Source organism: Dreissena polymorpha, chromosome 7 (genome assembly GCF_020536995.1).
Source record: "Dreissena polymorpha isolate Duluth1 chromosome 7, UMN_Dpol_1.0, whole genome shotgun sequence".
NCBI classification, from domain to species: Eukaryota; Metazoa; Mollusca; class Bivalvia; order Myida; family Dreissenidae; genus Dreissena; species Dreissena polymorpha.
In genome coordinates this window covers 109273173-109298465 of record NC_068361.1, presented here as the reverse complement: position 1 = coordinate 109298465, position 25293 = coordinate 109273173, and the positions used below count along the sequence as shown (strand labels likewise).

Below are 25293 nucleotides of genomic sequence, written 5' to 3'. Positions count from 1 at the left end.
TACGCTAGCAAACAATAAACAATAATGGTAAAATGTATATATTCTTACATGCGTTGTTATGTCAATACCATATATGTTTATTCAGGCATACACTGTATGCAAATTACATAAGAATACGGCGATGTCAGGATCAGATTCTCGTACAAACGAGAGTTACACTGTTATGAGGTTAATATTTTTCGAAAACACATTAGACGCGTTTCAAGTCAATTTACAATATGCGTGAATATGTTGATGATTTTCTGTTTTTATACAACATACATCATAACATCTACATTATTATATATCGTTAATTGTTATATCGAGATATATTAGTTTTTACACCAATACGAGAATGCGTTCATATTCTTTGACATAATGCTGTTTTAGTAGAAAACCAATTAAATGCATCAAAGAAATAAGCAGCAGCTGGAACGTAGATCAAATTGCTGCGACAAGCGCTTAATATAATAAAATTCCAACACAAAACTTTGTATCGATAGTTTTTTCTTCCTGCAAGTTTGACTGAATTTAACCAAACATAGCATTGCACAATGTGGAAAAGGTAACCTAATTCTGGAAATATATATAAAAATACATAAAAATAAAGCTATCTCTCCAAGAATGAATAATCAGATCAAATAATGACATAAATTGTTTACAATGCTATTTTCCCAACATCGGTGTTTCACATGTGATTATAAGAGAAAGCATTTGTTTAAGAAAAGGATTTATTTTTATGCAAAGTTATTTCAATATTAATATATGGAAATATTAAACATTATGAACTGGTTCAACTAAGCCATTGGATTTTAAATTTTGCATCTGTTTAAATGGTAATGTGATATTGAAGGTGTGATCATATGATTTGCCGAATTATTTTTTATAGAATAATTTATTTATATTAATTAAACTTAAATTATCCGACGACAAATATTCAGGTATTCAATATTTCAGGTACTTCGACTTAATGCTGATTTAAGGGCATACCCATAGTACAGGCTCCGTTTCGTTCGACAAATACTGTTATGCTATGATGAAATCTAGCATGGTACATTATTTAACGTTCACGAAAATGGTTATACATATATTAAACAAAATTCACAACTTTTAGAATTTTGCTAACGTACATGATACGAAATTACATGTACTTTAAAACATAACATGACAATCATAAATAAACGCTTGAGCAACTAGAGATTGGTAGTTTAAATGTGTCATATCGCATACTGGACCTTACATTTGGTCCAGACTGTATTATAGGGTATAAACGTGTAAACAAATATTATGCCTCCCTAGAAATATTTTCAGAACACCAATCCCTACTTCATTGTAACTAGTCCGTGTGAGGGAAGTGATACATTGCCTGACCAGAAAGCTGAAATGCAAAACATTACAATTACACGACAAAACTGCAGTAAACTGCAGCAAGCGCTTTGTTTAATTTTTTTCCAAATGTTTTAAATGCATAAACATAGAAAGAAGCAGTGCGTCCATACAAGCGAAATTATTAAACTTGTAAGGCAGTATATATTTTTCAACATGCGTTTGTATAACCTTGTCGGTTATTCAATTCTTATTGCATAAGAATAAGGCGATATCAGAACCAATATTTTGTACAAATAGAAAATACAAATAAGAAATGTTTGGTTGTAAAGATATTTAAACATGCATAAGACAAAACAAAAAAAACTATTTCGACTTTACAGTTGGATTTTAAATTTACATCTGTTTAAATTGTTTAGTGCTATTTTACTTCTGTTCGGTCCTTTTCCCACAATCGTTCTTATATTATTTTATTTTTTGATGCGAATTGACCTTGCCTTATTCGGACGACAAAAATGAAAGCTTTCAGATTCTACGATTTAATTATGCTTTAAGGCCATACTCACAGCACAGGCTTCTTTTTGTTGGACAAATACTTTTACATTAACGGTAACAAATCATAAACATTTAGAAAATTATTGACACACATGTTCAGAAATTATTTAAAAACATTTAATGTATATCCTTATTTACAAGAATAAATATCATGAATGTAAATGTTTAAATGACTTTAGTGATATTAACGAAAGAAATCTTAATATGTGTTGTATCAGTATGACGCTTTATTAGCATTAACACGGTGCCTATACCACGTGACTTTTTCGGATCTGTGTTGGGAGAATAAAGCGCGACCCAGTTAACATTTTTAAGGATCTCTTTTTAAATATTTCACCATTTTTAATGGGATAAAGTGGAGAGCCCGCTATTTCTTGAGAGTTTTCTATAGGTTTTATGATCTTTTTAAACAAATAAGTATTTTTTCAGTAAAGTGCAACCGCGCGTTTGAACGGCTAGACAAATGTCGGATCAGTGTGGGGACTTCATATTGCGGTTGCACTTTACTGAAAAATACTTATTTGTTTTAAAAGATCATGATACCTTTAGAAAACTCTCACGAATGAGCTGGCTCTCCACTGTAATAGACCAATTTCCTGAACAGAAAGCTGCGATGTAAACATTACAAAATACAAGACAAAATTGGAGCAAAACTTTTATCAGCGCTTTATTTAAAATTCCCTCCCAATACTGAACATGAATACAAATAGATAAAAGAAATGCATCCATTGAAGCGATATTATTAAAGTAGTAAAAAAATAAGTATTGTTTTAAGTCCATTTGAAATATGCGTAAACGTGTGCATGTGTGTCGTCTCTCACTAAACATAACATCATAAATCAAAATGTACATTTATCATATATCGATAATGTAACATCAATTGATTTTTGACAAAATACAAATTAAATACATCAATTCAATTAGCAGACTCTAACACTTCGATCACGTTGCTGAAACACGTGCTTACTCTAAAATATTGTCGGTAAAAAAATTGTGTAAGGATATTGTTTTCCTCAAGCAAGTCCGTATGAACAAACCAAAACTAACATTGTACACTAGGTAAAACTGCAACTTAATTCTGAAAACTCTGCAAAATATATACAAAAAGTTATCCGTCTGAGTATGACTTATCAGATCTAATTATTAACTAGATTCTTGGCGATGCTGTCTTCCCGACATCTGTGATTACAAATATGATTGTAAAAGAAAGCATTTGTTGAAAAAATAATGCTTGCAAATTAATTTTAGTTTGCATTAGACGAAACATTAAATAAACAAACAGCTTTGTAATCGGATTTTAATTTGACATATCTTCAAATGTTGAAATGCTTTATGTTTTGTATTCGGTGTTGTTGCCACAAATAGTTGTTATATATATGTTTATGTATAAATCAAACCTGAATAATTGAGATGTTTAACAATGAAAGCTTTTATATTATTCTGCTTAATGCTGATTTAAGGGCATATCCATAGTACAGGCTCATTTTTGCAAAAATACGTGTATGCTGTGCTGACATCCATCATGGTACATAATTATACATTCATGAAAACAGTTAAAAGATAAATAAAGGATATAACAACATTTTGGATTTTGTTAACATACATAATCAGAAATTACGTGTACTTTAAAACATTGTATTTATTTCCTAAATAAACGCTGGAGCAATTAGAGTTTTACCCTTTTTTAATTAACGCATATTGCGAAAACGATATAGGCATGCTGAACATAAAAATAACAGCAGTTGGATTTTTAATTTTGCATCTTTTTATATGGAAATGTGCTATATAAGGTGTAAACGTTTTTGTAGCCAAAATCATTGTTTTAGATTTTTTTTTTTTATAAAATGAACATAAATTATCCGACGAGAAACAAAAAAGTTTTCGGGTACTTCGACTTAATGCTGATTAAAGGGCTAACCCATAGTAAGGCCTCCTTTACGTTTGACTGTACTTGTATGTTATGCTTAAACCCAGCATGGTACGTAAATATACATTCACAAAAACGGTAATAAAATTTATAAAAGTTATCAAATCTGTTGATTTTTGTTATCGTACATGATCAGAAATAACATGTACTTTAAAATATAACATTTGTATCCTTTATACAGGCTGGAGAAACTAGAGTTTTACTCTTATATAATGATGGCATATTTAAAAAACGTTAAATGCATGCTGACCATAAAACATGGTCCTGAAGGGATTACAAGGTATACACGACCAAACAAAAGTTATAAAACCCCACGAAGATGTTTTGAAAGACGACAAAAATAAAAGCTTTCATGTACTTCGATTTAATGCTGATTAAAGGCCATACCCATAGTACAGGCTCCTTTTCGTTGGAGAAACTATGCTATGCTGAACACCATCATGGTACATAATTAAACATGCACGAATACGGTAATAAATATTATTAAAGATATCACAACTTTTGAATTAATGTTAACGTATATTATCAAAAATTACATGTACATTAAATCATAACATGTCTATCCTAAATAAACGCTGAAGCAACTAGACTTTTACTCTTATATAATGAAAGCATGTTGAGAAAACGCTATAGGCATGCTGAACAAAAAACATGGTCCTGAATGGATTACAGGATGAACATGTGTAAACATAAAGTATGCAACCCCAGAATATGTTTTAAATGTTATTGATGGGAATGCTGTGCTGCTGGAGCAGCGGAAGTTTTACATTAGTATACTTCACAAAACACTTTGTTTAAAAATCCCACTAATGCTGGATAAACACAGACATTAAACTATTTCGGTAAAATGTATATATTCCTTCAAGTTTATTTACTTGCCTTCCATGTACATGTATGTATATTCAGGCGTAACTATTATGCATATCACATAAGAGTAGATCGATTACAGAATCAGTATTTTGTTTAAATGAGAAGAGTTACAATGCTATGATGAAATTATTTATGGAGAACATGTAAGTAGTGAATGAAGACAATTTACAATATGCGTGAATATGATGTTAGTTTTCTGTTGGGTGTTTGATAAAATCATAAAATCTACATTAATATATATCGTTAATTGTCATGTCCAGCTATTATAATTTGACTCCATAAAGAGAATGCGTTCATATTCTTCGACATAATACTGTTTCAGAAGAAAACCAAATAAATGCGTCAGAAATTAGCGGAAGCTAAAATTGTGATCACATTGCTGCTACAAGGCCTTAATATACTAAAATGACAACACAAATGTTTGTTTTCATATGTTGTTTTTCTTCAAGTCAGTATGAATTTATAAAACCAAACATAACATTGCACACTGTATAAAATGCAACTTAATGCTGGGAAAGTATATAAAAGTACATAATAATAAAACTAGATGTCTGAGAATGAATAATCAGATGTGATTATAAAAAAAACTTTGTTTAAGAAACAGATTAATTTTATGCAAATTTATTTCAGTATTAATATGACGAAACATAAAAAATAATAAACTATTTCATCTTAGCAGTTGGATTTGTTATTTAACATCTAGTTAAATGGTGATGTTCTATTTCAGGTTGAATGTTTTTATTTCTAAATGCGTTGTTATAGACTAATTTATTTATAAAAATTGAACTTAAATCATCCGACGACAAAAACAAAAGCTTTCACGTACTTCGATTTAATGCTGTGTTAAGGGCATCCCCATAGTACAGACTCTTTTTCGTTGGACAAACGATGTTGTATGCTATGTTGAAATCCATCATGATGCATAATTATACATTCACGAAAACTGAAATAAAATATGTAAAAGATGTAACAACTATTGGAATTGTGTTTACGTTTATGATCACATAGATTACATGTACTTTAAAATATGATTTTTCTATCCTAAATAAATGCTGGAGCAACTAGAGTTTTACTATAGGGATAATACACGTTTTCGAGGGCATGATCGTCTGCGGGCGCTCGAAAAATCCGTTACTGCCCGAGTGCGCTGCACGAGGGCAGGAACGGATTTTGAGAGCGCTCGCAGGCACGAGGGCAGGAACGGATTTTGAGAGCGCCGGCAGATGATCATGTCCGAGAAAATGGGTATTTTCGCTATTATTGCATAAACAAATCACACATACCAAAATAATTTTAAATAACATTGAAAACAATATTTTGTTCATACGACATCGACAAAATAATTCGATTATTTAAATACAGTTCAAGGTTGTGTTTTAGATATGCCTCACTCGGTCATCATACGAAATGACGAGGCTTTACCTTCGGTGGGCAGTTTTCGATTAAAAATGTGTTTAAACAGTGGATTAATGCAAAGTTGAAATGCAGCAGCGTAAAGTAAGAAATGAGGAATTATTTTGGAATTTACAGCAGGAACGTTGAAGGTACATAAACACTTACATTTACAGCATAGTCTTTTGAAAGTGTTGAGTAAATAACCTTAACTTCAATGACGTTGCCAATACAATAAAGCTGTTGTCAAGAGAGTGCAGGTGATATAGTAACTTGAAAAGTGGATTGAAATAGTCATTATCCCTGCATGCATGTGGAAACTGATGCTTATTCAGTTCCCCATTTATGCTTGGAAAGTCGTCGAAGGCTGGAGAAGGGAAGTAACTGCGCGTAGACCAGATTATGGATATGTAAAACACATAACAGCGCTTGAACGGCACGTGAATCGCATTGTTAATACATGATTTCTCCCGTTAAAGCCCTCTTTTTGCCAAGTTTCTGCATCCCGCCAGAGGGCATTATAGATAGAGTTTATGCAATAATATTATATAATGAATGCATATTTAGAAAACGGTATATGAATTCTGATCATAAAACATGGTCATGAACAGATTACAGGGTATAAACGAACAGAAAAATTATGCAACCACAGAATATGTTCTAAAAAGCGCTTTGTTTAAAATTCCCCCTAATGCTGGAAATACTCACACATAGAAAGTATCCGTTTGTTCATGCAAGCAAAATAATGAACTATTATAATAAAATGTATATATTCCTACATGCATTTTTATTTGACTACCATATATGTGTTCAGGCGTACATTGTATGCATATTACATAAGAACAGGGCGATATATTTCGTACAAATGAGAGGAACAATGCTAAGAGGTTACTATTTATTGAAAAATAAGTAGTGAATCAAGTCAATTTACACTTTGCGTGAATATGTTTTACGTTTGTTCTATTTTTATATAAAAAATCATCATAAAATCTACATTTATTATATGTCGTTACATTTTATATGACGATATTTAATCTGACACCATAACGAGAATGCGTTCATATACTTCGACATAATACTGTTTGCGTAGAAAACAAAACACATTCTTACGGGAAATAATCAGAAGCTAAAACGTGTTTCATATTGCTGCAAAAAGCCCGTAATATAATGAAATGAAAGCACAAAACTTTGTATTTATACGTTGCTTTTTTTCTTCCAGCAATTGCACACTGTGGAAAATGCAACCTAATGCTGGAAATGTATATAAAAATACATAATAATAAAATATCTTTCTAAGAATGAATAAGCAGATCTAAAAATGAACAAGATTGTTGACAATGCTTTTTTCGGACATACGTGTTTACACATGTGATTATAAGAGAAAACATGTGTTAACGAAACTGATTTATTTTTATGCAAAGTTATTTCAGTATTAAAATGACTCAACATAAACATTAATAAACTACTTCAACTAAGCAGTTGGGATTAAATTTAACATCAGTTTAAATGGTGAAGTGCCTTTTTAAGGTGTGAACATTTTTGTTGCCAAGATCAATTTTATAGACTATTTACTTTATATAAATTGATTGTCAATTAACCGACGACAAACATGAAAGCTGTCAGGTACCTCAACTCAATACTGTGTTAAGGGTATACCTGACGTACAGGCTTCTTTACGCTGGACAAATACTTGTATTATTTGCTCAAATCCACCAAGATACATAATTTAGAAAACGGTAACAAAACACAAAACTTCAGGGTACAAAGTATGCCAAAACAAACTTGGGTACGAAAAAACATTTGGGTACGAAAAATACAGGGTATACACATGTAAACAAATATGCTTCCCTAGAAAGATTTTCAAAACAACAACCCGTCCACAGGGGCGGATCCGGGATTTCTGGTTTGGGGTGGGGGGCGGGATATTCAAAGTTTTGCTGGTGGTCCAGGGGGGCCGCTAGAACCTCTGGTGGGTGCAGGGCATAGTCCTGATAGGGGTCCAGGGGGGCAAAGCCCCAACCCCCCCCCCCCCTAAGCTCCACGATTTTAGTGATTTTGAAGGCTTTGACAACCACTTCTCGACCATGTCACGCCTTATATACTTTCATCAAAGTACCTTCTTTTAATGCCAAAAAGTGCATAGTTTATCGTTTTGGGGGTCCAGGGGGGCAAAGCTCCCCGGAAGCGCCACGATTATAGTGATGTTGAATGCTTTGACATGTTTAAATAGGTGATTAAGATCTAGTTAAGTGTTAAACATCAAATGAATTGACTTTACTTTGGCGATTTTAGGGGATCCGCCTATGGTCCTACATTGCATAGCATCACAAAATATCAGATAAAACTGCGGTCAGTGCTGTGTTTAAAATTCCCTTCAAATGCCTACAAATGCATAGAAATAGAAAGATGCAAGCGAAATTATAAAACTTGTATGGCAAAATATATGTATATTGCAACATGCTTGTTTATAGCCGTATATGAATATTCAGGCGTACAATTTTTGACAATTGCATACCAATTATGCGATATCAGAACAAATATTTTGTACAAATGAGAATATTGTATGTATCGAACCCGTATTATGTATAATAGTTAATACACAATATGTGTGAGTGCACTGTTATGTTTGTTTGTCTGTTTTTTCTTCTTCTTAAAGTATAATCATAAAGTATACCTCTCTGTTTATACTCCTTTAATTGACGTTTCGGCATAATGCCTTTATCAAAACATTGGAAATTATATGTTAACTACATTTTTACGTCTTTTGACTGCACAATTTAAATAACAAAGAAAAATGTTTTTAAACGTCAAATGACGTTGTACATGATGACGTCATAAATGGCGTTATTTAAAATGGCGCCAAAAAATGTAAAAATGCGCCAAAAATGAAATGACGTTAAACACTTACATATTTTGTCTTAATCTTATGTAAAATGTGTGCTTTATATATTTAATAAATTGATATTTTACAATAAAACAATCATCATCATATGTAATTATAATCGACCTAAACTTATTATCATTAATTAAATAGGGTAAACTTATTTAATGACTTTAATTATTTCAATCCATATCTATGTAAAATATTATAATGATATTTGATTAAATAATCATATATACTTGCTATTCTATATAACATATACACATTATGGATAAGATAAATTGCATAAAGTACTCTTATTTTTACATACATTTAGGTTGATGTTTACTATAAAATGTTTTTCACATATATTTTTTACAAGATAGTTTCCCGTAGCAGGACATCAAGTTGATTTTTTGTATTAAGTCCATTTGGCGATTGTGTTTGAAACTTCTTTATGAATTCCAGTTCTTTAATAAGTCTGTAATAATGGGAACTGTCTCTTATTTGTGTTAACACTGATACACCCATATCCTGCACTCTGTGGCCAGCACCATTGAAATGTTCTGAGATCGGTTTATTTCTTCGTAGCCGCACGTCAGCCTCGTGTTCTTTGGCACGTTCCTTTAATGATCTGCTTGTCTCTCCGACGTATACCATCTTTTGGCATTTAATACAAAATATACCGTACACCAAGTTATAAATGTTACAGTTCTGTTTTATTGCTTCGTTTGGAATTTCGCTTTTTGGGTTGTTATGAAAACCTCTTTTCAACATTTTACAGACTATACAATTAGTTTTACACGATTGTGGTATTAGTTGAGAACGTTTGTTTATTTCTTTATTTGTTTTTCCATGAACTAAAATGTCACCGATATTCCTATCTCGTCTGTATGCAACTATTGGTACGTCTGGGAATATATTTTTCATTCTGTCTGATTTATATAGTTTGTCGGTATGTTTTCGAATTATTGAGTGGATATTTGGAAGGTTGTTAGAATAAGTTATAGCTAGTGGTACTCTCTTGTTGGCTGTTCTATTTGTTTCTTTTTTCTTAAGTAAGTCTTTCCTATTTAAATTATCAACTCGGGATAATTCATGGTTTACAAATTTATTTGGATATCCTCTTTTTTGTAGATTCTGTTTTAGTTCTTTTTTCCGATGTCTGTATTTGTTTTCGTCAGAACATATTCTTTTTAAACGTATTCCTAATCCATAGGGTATTGCTTTCTTCACATTTGTTGGATGGTCTGAGTCATATTGGACATATTGATGTTTATCGGTTGGCTTTGAGTATAAATCAGTTGTTATTTTATTATCTTCTAGTTGAATTTTTGTGTCTAGGAAGTCTATATGTGTTGTGTTCCATCTTAATTCTACTTTGATGTTTTCATGTATTTTGTTAGCATAGTCAAAAAATTTCATGAGTTCGTCAATTCCATGTGTCCATAGTCCAAACCCATCATCTATGAAACGTTTATAGAATATTGGTTGTTTATTGTATTCAGATAATTGTTCATCCCATTTTCTCATGTAACAACAGGCATAATTTCTCCCAAGTTTCGATCCAATAGCTACTCCCTCTTTTTGTCTGTATTCTTGTCCACAAAATTCGATCACATTATTTTCTAAAACAGTTTCAATCATTTCAATGACCGCTTCAGTGTTGATGGTCTTAGTACAGCGTTTATTTAAAGCTTGTTTGCACGCCTCTAGGCCCTCTTTCTTTGGAATCGATGGGTATAACTTGACAACATCAAAACAGTATAAGATAATTCCTTCTGGTAATGGTGTAGTTACTTCCCTCTCTATAGCGTTTAAAAATGCTGTGGTGTCTCTTATATAGCTTGGTGTTTCTATAACATAGGTTTCTAGCTCTTTTTCTGCTACCTCTGCCATTCTTTCAGTACTTGTTCCAATGCCATTTACGATTGTTCTATACGGGTTGCCTTTTTTATGTATTTTTGGATTTCCTTTGAGTTTCCCTCTTGATGGATATTTGGGTATCAAGTATTGTTGTAAGTTCTTTGAGATAATGCCGTTTTTAAATAGTTTATTTGCTAGTTGCTTCACCTTTTTGTTTGCATTTTCAAGTCCATTCCCATTAGTTTTTTCATATGATGTGCTGTCATTAAGTTCATTCCTGAGTTTTTCTACATATTCATTTGCGTCTGTTATCACTATTCCAGAACCTTTGTCTGCAGGCCTTATTATTATACTGGAATCATTTAGTAGCGTGTGCAACGCTTGTTTTTCTTGTCTTGTGATATTTGACTGTCCATTTTCTTTTATGCCATTTAGAATATCATTTTTAACTGCTTCTATATAAGCATCTAGCCACTTTTCTCTACCAGGTTCAGGAGTAAAACGGCTTTCTTTCTTTATCTCATATTCCTCCTTTTCATTTTTCCTTTCTTGATTTTCATCACTATGGAAATACTCTGCGAGTCGCATCCGTCTCTCCCATTCTGCTAGATCACTGTGTATCTTTGATAAATCTACGTGTTTTTTAGACGGTACAAAAGATATTCCTTTAGATAATAGACTTGTTTCTGCTTCTGTTAACTTTCTTGAAGACAGATTTGTAACAGTGTCAAGACTATTATTATTTGTTTCAATTGTGTCTCTTTTTGCTGGTTTATTTTCACCCTTGTTTTTAGTTCTTTTATCGTTTGATTTAAGTTTTTGTGTATCAGACTCTTGTATTTTTCTATTTTTCTTATCTTGATATTTCATATTATGTCCCCTTTCTTCAAATTGCAACAGGACTCCATTGTAAACCAATCTATTTGAACTTCCCTATTCATTCTCTCATATTCAGGAAGGTATTGATGTTTGTTTTGGTCAAATTTTGTATGCAGTAAAGTGAAATGCTGCATTCTTAATCTTAGGAATATTTTTCGTTTTGTTTTAACTCCATTAAGTGGTTGGAAAAGTAGTTTACTTGTAATTTTTTGGTCGTCAGCAAATATGCATATTTCACTTAAAAATAGGGTTGCTGCTGCATATATTTCAGCTTCAGTTGCCCACGATTCAACTCTTCCGTCACTAAATGAATGATTTTCTATATGCTTTGTGATACTTCTATCTACGTATTCTTTGTAAACATCTTTTAAGTCCTTCATATGGTTATTAATTTTTTGTCTAACTATTTCGTGCTTGTTGTCATTGTTATATATTCCTTTTGCAATACATCTGTAGAAACAGTTTCCATCCATTTGTATGGAACTTTCTTGAAAATTGTCAATTGTTACCAATGAAGATAAAAAGTCTAACTTACAGTTTAACAGCTTGTAGAATTTTTCATTCTTTTTCTGTGTAAGTTCAGCTAGCTTCCGTTTTGAAAACAGTTTATGGTCCTCATTGTTTAAATCTTCCACACATATATCACTTCTTAGTTTGTTAATTTTCTCTTCACAAGCTACCAATGTAAGTTCCATGAGTTTCACCGACGCATCTTGTTTGATTTTTTCACACTTCTTTAGTATTTCATCGCTACAGTCTATCTGAATATTCCAGTTGATCTTGAATCCTTCTGGTACAATCCCATGTCTTACACACTTTGATATAAAATCTTTATGTGACACATAACGTAAGTATTTTTCCATCTCTTGGCTATTGCAGTCCAACACATCTTCCATTTTGTTTTTCGGAGTTAAAAAACATATAAGCTCAGTTGAATTATCCGAAGGGATATTAAATAATTATAACTCTCTGTTTATACTCCTTTAATTGACGTTTCGGCATAATGCCTTTATCAAAACATTGGAAATTATATGTTAACTACATTTTTACGTCTTTTGACTGCACAATTTAAATAACAAAGAAAAATGTTTTTAAACGTCAAATGACGTTGTACATGATGACGTCATAAATGGCGTTATTTAAAATGGCGCCAAAAAATGTAAAAATGCGCCAAAAATGAAATGACGTTAAACACTTACATATTTTGTCTTAATCTTATGTAAAATGTGTGCTTTATATATTTAATAAATTGATATTTTACAATAAAACAATCATCATCATATGTAATTATAATCGACCTAAACTTATTATCATTAATTAAATAGGGTAAACTTATTTAATGACTTTAATTATTTCAATCCATATCTATGTAAAATATTATAATGATATTTGATTAAATAATCATATATACTTGCTATTCTATATAACATATACACATTATGGATAAGATAAATTGCATAAAGTACTCTTATTTTTACATACATTTAGGTTGATGTTTACTATAAAATGTTTTTCACATATATTTTTTACAAGATAGTTTCCCGTAGCAGGACATCAAGTTGATTTTTTGTATTAAGTCCATTTGGCGATTGTGTTTGAAACTTCTTTATGAATTCCAGTTCTTTAATAAGTCTGTAATAATGGGAACTGTCTCTTATTTGTGTTAACACTGATACACCCATATCCTGCACTCTGTGGCCAGCACCATTGAAATGTTCTGAGATCGGTTTATTTCTTCGTAGCCGCACGTCAGCCTCGTGTTCTTTGGCACGTTCCTTTAATGATCTGCTTGTCTCTCCGACGTATACCATCTTTTGGCATTTAATACAAAATATACCGTACACCAAGTTATAAATGTTACAGTTCTGTTTTATTGCTTCGTTTGGAATTTCGCTTTTTGGGTTGTTATGAAAACCTCTTTTCAACATTTTACAGACTATACAATTAGTTTTACACGATTGTGGTATTAGTTGAGAACGTTTGTTTATTTCTTTATTTGTTTTTCCATGAACTAAAATGTCACCGATATTCCTATCTCGTCTGTATGCAACTATTGGTACGTCTGGGAATATATTTTTCATTCTGTCTGATTTATATAGTTTGTCGGTATGTTTTCGAATTATTGAGTGGATATTTGGAAGGTTGTTAGAATAAGTTATAGCTAGTGGTACTCTCTTGTTGGCTGTTCTATTTGTTTCTTTTTTCTTAAGTAAGTCTTTCCTATTTAAATTATCAACTCGGGATAATTCATGGTTTACAAATTTATTTGGATATCCTCTTTTTTGTAGATTCTGTTTTAGTTCTTTTTTCCGATGTCTGTATTTGTTTTCGTCAGAACATATTCTTTTTAAACGTATTCCTAATCCATAGGGTATTGCTTTCTTCACATTTGTTGGATGGTCTGAGTCATATTGGACATATTGATGTTTATCGGTTGGCTTTGAGTATAAATCAGTTGTTATTTTATTATCTTCTAGTTGAATTTTTGTGTCTAGGAAGTCTATATGTGTTGTGTTCCATCTTAATTCTACTTTGATGTTTTCATGTATTTTGTTAGCATAGTCAAAAAATTTCATGAGTTCGTCAATTCCATGTGTCCATAGTCCAAACCCATCATCTATGAAACGTTTATAGAATATTGGTTGTTTATTGTATTCAGATAATTGTTCATCCCATTTTCTCATGTAACAACAGGCATAATTTCTCCCAAGTTTCGATCCAATAGCTACTCCCTCTTTTTGTCTGTATTCTTGTCCACAAAATTCGATCACATTATTTTCTAAAACAGTTTCAATCATTTCAATGACCGCTTCAGTGTTGATGGTCTTAGTACAGCGTTTATTTAAAGCTTGTTTGCACGCCTCTAGGCCCTCTTTCTTTGGAATCGATGGGTATAACTTGACAACATCAAAACAGTATAAGATAATTCCTTCTGGTAATGGTGTAGTTACTTCCCTCTCTATAGCGTTTAAAAATGCTGTGGTGTCTCTTATATAGCTTGGTGTTTCTATAACATAGGTTTCTAGCTCTTTTTCTGCTACCTCTGCCATTCTTTCAGTACTTGTTCCAATGCCATTTACGATTGTTCTATACGGGTTGCCTTTTTTATGTATTTTTGGATTTCCTTTGAGTTTCCCTCTTGATGGATATTTGGGTATCAAGTATTGTTGTAAGTTCTTTGAGATAATGCCGTTTTTAAATAGTTTATTTGCTAGTTGCTTCACCTTTTTGTTTGCATTTTCAAGTCCATTCCCATTAGTTTTTTCATATGATGTGCTGTCATTAAGTTCATTCCTGAGTTTTTCTACATATTCATTTGCGTCTGTTATCACTATTCCAGAACCTTTGTCTGCAGGCCTTATTATTATACTGGAATCATTTAGTAGCGTGTGCAACGCTTGTTTTTCTTGTCTTGTGATATTTGACTGTCCATTTTCTTTTATGCCATTTAGAATATCATTTTTAACTGCTTCTATATAAGCATCTAGCCACTTTTCTCTACCAGGTTCAGGAGTAAAACGGCTTTCTTTCTTTATCTCATATTCCTCCTTTTCATTTTTCCTTTCTTGATTTTCATCACTATGGAAATACTCTGCGAGTCGCATCCGTCTCTCCCATTCTGCTAGATCACTGTGTATCTTTGATAAATCTACGTGTTTTTTAGACGGTACAAAAGATATTCCTTTAGATAATAGACTTGTTTCTGCTTCTGTTAACTTTCTTGAAGACAGATTTGTAACAGTGTCAAGACTATTATTATTTGTTTCAATTGTGTCTCTTTTTGCTGGTTTATTTTCACCCTTGTTTTTAGTTCTTTTATCGTTTGATTTAAGTTTTTGTGTATCAGACTCTTGTATTTTTCTATTTTTCTTATCTTGATATTTCATATTATGTCCCCTTTCTTCAAAATTGCAACAGGACTCCATTGTAAACCAATCTATTTGAACTTCCCTATTCATTCTCTCATATTCAGGAAGGTATTGATGTTTGTTTTGGTCAAATTTTGTATGCAGTAAAGTGAAATGCTGCATTCTTAATCTTAGGAATATTTTTCGTTTTGTTTTAACTCCATTAAGTGGTTGGAAAAGTAGTTTACTTGTAATATTTTGGTCGTCAGCAAATATGCATATTTCACTTAAAAATAGGGTTGCTGCTGCATATATTTCAGCTTCAGTTGCCCACGATTCAACTCTTCCGTCACTAAATGAATGATTTTCTATATGCTTTGTGATACTTCTATCTACGTATTCTTTGTAAACATCTTTTAAGTCCTTCATATGGTTATTAATTTTTTGTCTAACTATTTCGTGCTTGTTGTCATTGTTATATATTCCTTTTGCAATACATCTGTAGAAACAGTTTCCATCCATTTGTATGGAACTTTCTTGAAAATTGTCAATTGTTACCAATGAAGATAAAAAGTCTAACTTACAGTTTAACAGCTTGTAGAATTTTTCATTCTTTTTCTGTGTAAGTTCAGCTAGCTTCCGTTTTGAAAACAGTTTATGGTCCTCATTGTTTAAATCTTCCACACATATATCACTTCTTAGTTTGTTAATTTTCTCTTCACAAGCTACCAATGTAAGTTCCATGAGTTTCACCGACGCATCTTGTTTGATTTTTTCACACTTCTTTAGTATTTCATCGCTACAGTCTATCTGAATATTCCAGTTGATCTTGAATCCTTCTGGTACAATCCCATGTCTTACACACTTTGATATAAAATCTTTATGTGACACATAACGTAAGTATTTTTCCATCTCTTGGCTATTGCAGTCCAACACATCTTCCATTTTGTTTTTCGGAGTTAAAAAACATATAAGCTCAGTTGAATTATCCGAAGGGATATTAAATAATTATAACTCTCTGTTTATACTCCTTTAATTGACGTTTCGGCATAATGCCTTTATCAAAACATTGGAAATTATATGTTAACTACATTTTTACGTCTTTTGACTGCACAATTTAAATAACAAAGAAAAATGTTTTTAAACGTCAAATGACGTTGTACATGATGACGTCATAAATGGCGTTATTTAAAATGGCGCCAAAAAATGTAAAAATGCGCCAAAAATGAAATGACGTTAAACACTTACATATTTTGTCTTAATCTTATGTAAAATGTGTGCTTTATATATTTAATAAATTGATATTTTACAATAAAACAATCATCATCATATGTAATTATAATCGACCTAAACTTATTATCATTAATTAAATAGGGTAAACTTATTTAATGACTTTAATTATTTCAATCCATATCTATGTAAAATATTATAATGATATTTGATTAAATAATCATATATACTTGCTATTCTATATAACATATACACATTATGGATAAGATAAATTGCATAAAGTACTCTTATTTTTACATACATTTAGGTTGATGTTTACTATAAAATGTTTTTCACATATATTTTTTACAAGATAGTTTCCCGTAGCAGGACATCAAGTTGATTTTTTGTATTAAGTCCATTTGGCGATTGTGTTTGAAACTTCTTTATGAATTCCAGTTCTTTAATAAGTCTGTAATAATGGGAACTGTCTCTTATTTGTGTTAACACTGATACACCCATATCCTGCACTCTGTGGCCAGCACCATTGAAATGTTCTGAGATCGGTTTATTTCTTCGTAGCCGCACGTCAGCCTCGTGTTCTTTGGCACGTTCCTTTAATGATCTGCTTGTCTCTCCGACGTATACCATCTTTTGGCATTTAATACAAAATATACCGTACACCAAGTTATAAATGTTACAGTTCTGTTTTATTGCTTCGTTTGGAATTTCGCTTTTTGGGTTGTTATGAAAACCTCTTTTCAACATTTTACAGACTATACAATTAGTTTTACACGATTGTGGTATTAGTTGAGAACGTTTGTTTATTTCTTTATTTGTTTTTCCATGAACTAAAATGTCACCGATATTCCTATCTCGTCTGTATGCAACTATTGGTACGTCTGGGAATATATTTTTCATTCTGTCTGATTTATATAGTTTGTCGGTATGTTTTCGAATTATTGAGTGGATATTTGGAAGGTTGTTAGAATAAGTTATAGCTAGTGGTACTCTCTTGTTGGCTGTTCTATTTGTTTCTTTTTTCTTAAGTAAGTCTTTCCTATTTAAATTATCAACTCGGGATAATTCATGGTTTACAAATTTATTTGGATATCCTCTTTTTTGTAGATTCTGTTTTAGTTCTTTTTTCCGATGTCTGTATTTGTTTTCGTCAGAACATATTCTTTTTAAACGTATTCCTAATCCATAGGGTATTGCTTTCTTCACATTTGTTGGATGGTCTGAGTCATATTGGACATATTGATGTTTATCGGTTGGCTTTGAGTATAAATCAGTTGTTATTTTATTATCTTCTAGTTGAATGTTTGTGTCTAGGAAGTCTATATGTGTTGTGTTCCATCTTAATTCTACTTTGATGTTTTCATGTATTTTGTTAGCATAGTCAAAAAATTTCATGAGTTCGTCAATTCCATGTGTCCATAGTCCAAACCCATCATCTATGAAACGTTTATAGAATATTGGTTGTTTATTGTATTCAGATAATTGTTCATCCCATTTTCTCATGTAACAACAGGCATAATTTCTCCCAAGTTTCGATCCAATAGCTACTCCCTCTTTTTGTCTGTATTCTTGTCCACAAAATTCGATCACATTATTTTCTAAAACAGTTTCAATCATTTCAATGACCGCTTCAGTGTTGATGGTCTTAGTACAGCGTTTATTTAAAGCTTGTTTGCACGCCTCTAGGCCCTCTTTCTTTGGAATCGATGGGTATAACTTGACAACATCAAAACAGTATAAGATAATTCCTTCTGGTAATGGTGTAGTTACTTCCCTCTCTATAGCGTTTAAAAATGCTGTGGTGTCTCTTATATAGCTTGGTGTTTCTATAACATAGGTTTCTAGCTCTTTTTCTGCTACCTCTGCCATTCTTTCAGTACTTGTTCCAATGCCATTTACGATTGTTCTATACGGGTTGCCTTTTTTATGTATTTTTGGATTTCCTTTGAGTTTCCCTCTTGATGGATATTTGGGTATCAAGTATTGTTGTAAGTTCTTTGAGATAATGCCGTTTTTAAATAGTTTATTTGCTAGTTGCTTCACCTTTTTGTTTGCATTTTCAAGTCCATTCCCATTAGTTTTTTCATATGATGTGCTGTCATTAAGTTCATTCCTGAGTTTTTCTACATATTCATTTGCGTCTGTTATCACTATTCCAGAACCTTTGTCTGCAGGCCTTATTATTATACTGGAATCATTTAGTAGCGTGTGCAACGCTTGTTTTTCTTGTCTTGTGATATTTGACTGTCCATTTTCTTTTATGCCATTTAGAATATCATTTTTAACTGCTTCTATATAAGCATCTAGCCACTTTTCTCTACCAGGTTCAGGAGTAAAACGGCTTTCTTTCTTTATCTCATATTCCTCCTTTTCATTTTTCCTTTCTTGATTTTCATCACTATGGAAATACTCTGCGAGTCGCATCCGTCTCTCCCATTCTGCTAGATCACTGTGTATCTTTGATAAATCTACGTGTTTTTTAGACGGTACAAAAGATATTCCTTTAGATAATAGACTTGTTTCTGCTTCTGTTAACTTTCTTGAAGAAATAAATGGAATTATATTACTCTTGTCTTTTTGTGTTGATTTTGAAAGTAATTCATGTTTAGGGATGGAAAGTGGAAAGACAAGAGTAATATAATTCCATTTATTTCAACACAAAATCCAAAAAATAAAGAACTGTTTGGCGTATTAAAAAACAACATTGACATTTTACAAACAGACCCGGTTATGAATAAAATAATTTCAAATCAGAAGATAATAAAATGTAAGCGACAGCCACCTAATTTAAAACGTCTGTTAACCAAATCTTACTTTTCATCTCAAGAACCAAGAGTATCCAAATGTAATGACTCTAGATGCGCCCTGTGTGGTTATATTATTGAAAGGAATTCTTTTGATTTTAATGGCAAAATGTTCAAAATAAAAACTAATATGTCATGTGATATACAAAATGTGATTTATGTATTATTATGCAATGGATGCAAACAATATTATATAGGCCAAACTGGCGATAAACTTAGAAATAGGCGATCTGTCCATGAACAACAAATGCGAGACCCCTCAACAAGACAGATGCCTTTAAGAAAACATTTAGATGAATGTTCACATAATGAACCAAAATTTAAAATATTTCCATTTTATAAGCTATTTTCGAACAATATTTCAGCTAGGTTAGCAAAAGAACAACATTTTATACATGTATTTAAACCAAAATTAAATTTCATTTAATATTTATTGACGGTATAACGTCATAATTGATATGACGTTATCTCCATGACATTTTGACGTTGTAATATATTGTATTATGCCCTGATGAGCTATGCGAAACGCGTTGGCTAAATCAATATATATTTAAAATCCCAGACACGTGTTTTTACTTTTATTATATATATATATATATATATATGGGCCGTGTCGCGGCAAAACCTGTATTCGTGACATCAGTTATGACGTTGGTAAATTCTCTGTAAAGTGACGTCAACATTTTATTTAATTTGCGCGATTTCGTCATCACTGCAACATGTGGATCTGTGTAGCTGTTTTGGACAGTTTTATATTTGTGTTAAGTATGAAATGATGTGATATGGATAATGAAATAGAAGTAAGTAGTATATTTTATTATTATTGGCTATTTTGCAAAATTGGTTTGATCTAAATATTTAATAGAATATAGCGAACTAGACGTGTTTACAAATTAACCACCATGTTAAACGTTGTTAAGATATTCAGTGAACGAAAATTTATTTACGGTATAACTTATCAGACTAAAAGTTTGTTATTTTTATTTGTACATGAATTGTTGTAAGAGTTTGTCCCAACCTTTTATTGGAACCATGGGGTTACTACAAAAAGTTTTTTTTCCAATATTGAACCCGATCGATTCTAATTTGTTGTGCCGATCCTAAAGGCTAAACAGTTTTTAAAATTCAAAGCAAAATAGTATTTGTTATTTGTTAGTTTTTGTTTTCGATTTTTATTATAAACTCGACCATAGTCTCTAAATTATTATTTATCCAAATTCTTAATAGATTTAAATAGATTAATATGCAGGAAAGAATATTGCATAGAAGTCTGGAAGATTTTTGTCACTTATTATCCTTGTTTCGGTAGGAAATAGCTTGCATATCGCACATATAGATCTACATTGTCTACTTTTATTCAATGACTGAGTGCAAAAACAAATTTCTGTAATTTCGCGTAAAGAAACACGTATCGATTATTTAATGTTTGAATAATTTGCATAGACTATATACGTTTCCAGGAACTGGACAATTTATTGTCCGACCACTTTGGGCGAACTCCATCGGCATCTCAGGTGAGCTCAAATTCCGATGATGGGACTTATATAAATTCCCCAAATGATCATTCATTTAGTGAGGACGAAAACAGTTCAGCAGCAAATAGTGTTGATTGTAGAGCCAGAAATTTCATTCACCAACATGACATTGTATGTAACAACAGTGATGAGTATGAAAGTGATGTGGACGATACATACATTGTCAGTGGTGCATGCGCCAGTGGTGACATGGACGCTGACTATGCAACTGTCAGGCAGTTTCTCGAGATCGGATGTGGTTGCAAGAGTAAGTGTACTGTTAATTTTGAAATTGGCCAGGTATACCATCATATATTGAACATGAGAGAATTGACAAAGGCAGAGAAGGATATTATTGTCATGAGTAATCTTAAGTGTGGAAATGACCTGACTACAAAACGAGGGAAGCCAAGGAAACGTTCGATGGTTTCATACAATGCATTCCAAAAGCCAGTTTGCAAGAAAACGTTTATGCTGGTTAATGACATTGGTAGATCAGCTTTAGAAAATCTTGTAGACCATTATAAGCAGAATGGTCCATTGCCAAGAAAGCATGGAAACGTAGGAAAGAAACCATCACAAGCCGTCATTTATGATGATGTAAAACGCGTGGTTGAATTTTTGCAAAATTATGCGGACACGTATGGTATCCCCCAACCAGCAGCTCCCAGAGGAAGCGACAATACTCCTCCAATTTATCTTGACAGTGGTAAAACAAAACTAACCATTCATAAAGAGTATATAGAAAGATGTCGCGAGGCTGGGGTTAGATCTTTACAGCGAACTGCTTTCTGTGAAATTTGGAAAAGCTGTCTGTGTCACATTAGAATAGCTTCGCCTAGGGATGATGTTTGCGCAACATGTGAAGGCCATAGAAAGAACATTATGAAGGCAATAGAAGAGAGTGAAAAGTAAGAGGCTGCCGAAAACTTCAAACAACATGTGATAAATGCCCAAAAAGAAAGAGAACTTTATAATGACTGTGTAAAGCGTGCCAAGGAAACATGCATATTAAGTTCTGATAAAAGAACAAACCACTATACTTTTGATTTTAGTCAAAATGTATCCATTCCTCACTTCTCGCGGCAAATGGGGCCAATTTATTTCATGTCCCTTCGCAAAGTACATATTTTTGGTGTACGGATAGATGGACTGCCTAAACAGCTCAATTTTTTGATTGATGAAAGTGAAACTATGGGCATAGATGGTACCCAAACACACGGACCCAATGCTGTCATCTCGATGCTGGATATGGTGCTAGACACCCACGGGCGTGGTGAATCGACATGCTTCATCCATGCGGATAATTGTCCAGGTATTATTTTGTAAAATTATCATTTAGTTATATTTGAATAAATATTTCAAACATATGAGTAAATATTGTGTTCTTAACAATTAAACATTATTTATATCTATGACTATATAGCATATGGTAATAATTGTTTGATTTTTCTTTTAAAGTAGGCTTAACAAAATGTGTAACGTTACCTTAATAACAAAGAAAAAAATATAGAAACGTTTTAGTATGTATTTTTAGAATATTAACATATGGTCTGCAATATTTTACAGGTCAGAACAAGAACCGCTACCTCATTGGCTATTTCACATGGCGTGTGATGACCGGCAGACATGACGTGATAGAATACCACATGCAAATACCAGGACATGCCAGGTGTCTGGTTGACAGTGGATTTGGGCATTTAAAGAAACTTTACAGGTACCTAAAAGCCGCCTTTGTTGTATGTGTAAGAATTTAAAAAAGGTAAATTTTCCTTGTATGAAGTGTTTTATTTATTTAGCATGTAGAATAAGATCGAGTTTACATTTCTTCTCCTGACAATACTAGCAATCTGATCATTAAAATTCAGGAGGTCGAACATTGAGACAATGGACTCATTGACCCAGATGGTGAATATGTCCTCAGCATCCAATGAAGCAGTGAGGTATCCGGCATGGAACTGGCGGGATTGGAAAGGGTTTTTGTCCCGACTGTTTTGTCCTGTACCAGCGATAAGGTATTTACTAACGTAGGCCTATGATAATTGGTTGAAAATGTTCACACCACTGAGTAGAATTGTTAATATTTTTTTCTGTATAACGGTTTTATACTGATGTTTAACGAAAAGTCTAAAATTCCTAAAGTGCAATACAAAGCGAAAGAAAAACAAAACTCGGACATAACCATGCACATTGTCTTCAATTATAGTTACCAATGCAAATGAATATTATTCGCAAATGCATCATAATTTTGTGTCCTATCCAAACGTATTAAAATGTTTGCCAAAATAGTATTTATTTTTATTTTCAGACAATATCAGTACTTCCGCATGACGACGGAAGAGCCAGGTGTGGTCACAATGCGCACGAGAGTCGGATGTCCAGAGGTCAAGGTTACAGTGACTATGGATGGCGTCCATATTCCATACCAACAACCGCAGATTGTAGATGCCAAAGGACTCAGCCGAAACAGACAGGAGTACTTGTACAAAGTTGTCAGGCCATATCTCAGCGATGCTAACAAGGATGCTACTTGCCCTTGCCCAGAAACATCACTATAGTTATGTCGTCGCATCTATCGCATCTACGGCGAAATATTACACACATTATAATGTCAATATTTACAGGCGAATGACAAATAACTTGAAACTTATTCTTCAGTACTTTTTGAATATCCTTCAATGTCTGTTTAAATACATTGGTTTATTTATAACACATTTAAATAACACTTTTTCATATCAAATGAAATATTTGTATTCACTTCTGCTCGTTTCTATAGAATTCATGGCAAACAATGAATTCTGCTTTCAATTTAAGCTGTACGATAAATAAATTGTGAACATGCTAAGAATAATTATAAAAATTATTAAAGATTACTCGACTCTTAATTTTTAAAAACAGCACTTTTGGGAAATAAAAATCTAACATTTCAACAAAATGAAATTATTTTATTATTTTTATTATTGGATATTGTTGGTTTATGTATTAATGGTGTAATTGATAATGTTTGTTTTGATGCGTGCATTCCTATGAAAAACTAAATGATATGTTGTGAAAATATGTGAGATTGGTTTAGAAAAAAATGATTTAAAATGTATGGTTTGCTGGTCGATGTAAATATAAGTGGACTTTGTTGCTAAGCAACGTATGTTAGTTTACAGTTTAATGTTAATTACAACTATTTTTTGAACACATAGATACCTGATAATATAAGTTTATAAGTGTGGATTTTGATGTAACATACATCTGAATGAGGTTTACTTGAAAACGCTGTTAACGTTGTTAACGTCAAAACACCTCTGCAGTGCTGTTACTAAAATAAAAAATTTCTCTGTAAGTAATGGGGCTATATCTATAAATTTGGTATCATAATAACAAGCACAGAACAGTCTTTATCAATCCATAGAAAACAAAAAATGTCAAATTTTGTCACGAATACAGGTTTTGCCGCGACACGGTCCATATATATAATAATTGTATTTAAAGTGATATTATGGGCAACTAACAGTATAAAGGTGTCTATCGCAACCGTTGTTTATTTTTGATGTTTTCACTTCATATACACTTATATTTGTTAATGCAGCATCAACATAATAAAACAATATCTCGGAATGAGAAAAATAATCCATTTGAATATCCACCGTATTTTCGTTTTGACAACTGACGACAGAAATGATTCGATGTACGATGTGAGTCTAAATGTAGTTTTCTTGCAGTTTCGTTCATACGTCACAAGAACACAATTTTGTTTTACGGATCATTTCGGCCTTGAGGATTGGGTGAGTCATGCAAAATATCAAAAGAATATATATTTTTTTATAAACAACTGGTAGCAAGATGAGTTGTAGATAATTGGTAAGTTACCACATTTTAACTTATTCTTTTGGCATGTTAATTCTTTACAGCTCAAGTCAACAGTGAAAAATGCCCATAATATCACTTTAAATATCATCTTTATTAAAGTTATTGTAAATTTTTTCTATTAAAACATTAATCGAGCTTGCTTTAAGGCTTTGTCTTATTTCATATTTACTCCCTTTTCTAGTGGGATATGTACCTATCAAGAGGCAGAAAATGTTGCAATCAGAAAATATTTCAGTAAAGAGTTAATAAATAAGTATGACTTGGATTTTGTAATTGCGTTATTATCCATAGCCATGCAATATATTTACGATTTACCATTAATGATTATGGGAAAAGAAATTTCTTCCAGACCTTTTTATCTTTGTAGATCTACATCCATATA

The 25293-nt window shown here is 32.1% G+C and overlaps 2 protein-coding genes across 2 annotated transcripts; both read left to right on the top strand.

Moving 5' to 3' along the window:
* Window positions 1-20146: 20146 nt before the first annotated feature.
* On the top strand, window positions 20147-22077 carry LOC127837446 (uncharacterized). The gene is made up of 2 exons (XM_052364567.1): window positions 20147-20336; window positions 20997-22077. Exons 1-2 carry the CDS (start codon window positions 20319-20321, stop codon window positions 21963-21965), a joined length of 987 nt encoding a protein of 328 aa, XP_052220527.1. The 5' UTR covers window positions 20147-20318; the 3' UTR covers window positions 21966-22077.
* On the top strand, window positions 21966-23760 carry LOC127840025 (uncharacterized; the record flags this gene model as incomplete). The annotated part of the gene is made up of 4 exons (XM_052368412.1): window positions 21966-22365; window positions 22620-22767; window positions 22919-23065; window positions 23359-23760. Coding segments are annotated over 4 exons (945 nt in total), but the record flags the coding sequence as incomplete, so codon positions are not given.
* Between the last annotated feature and the right edge of the window lie 1533 nt (window positions 23761-25293).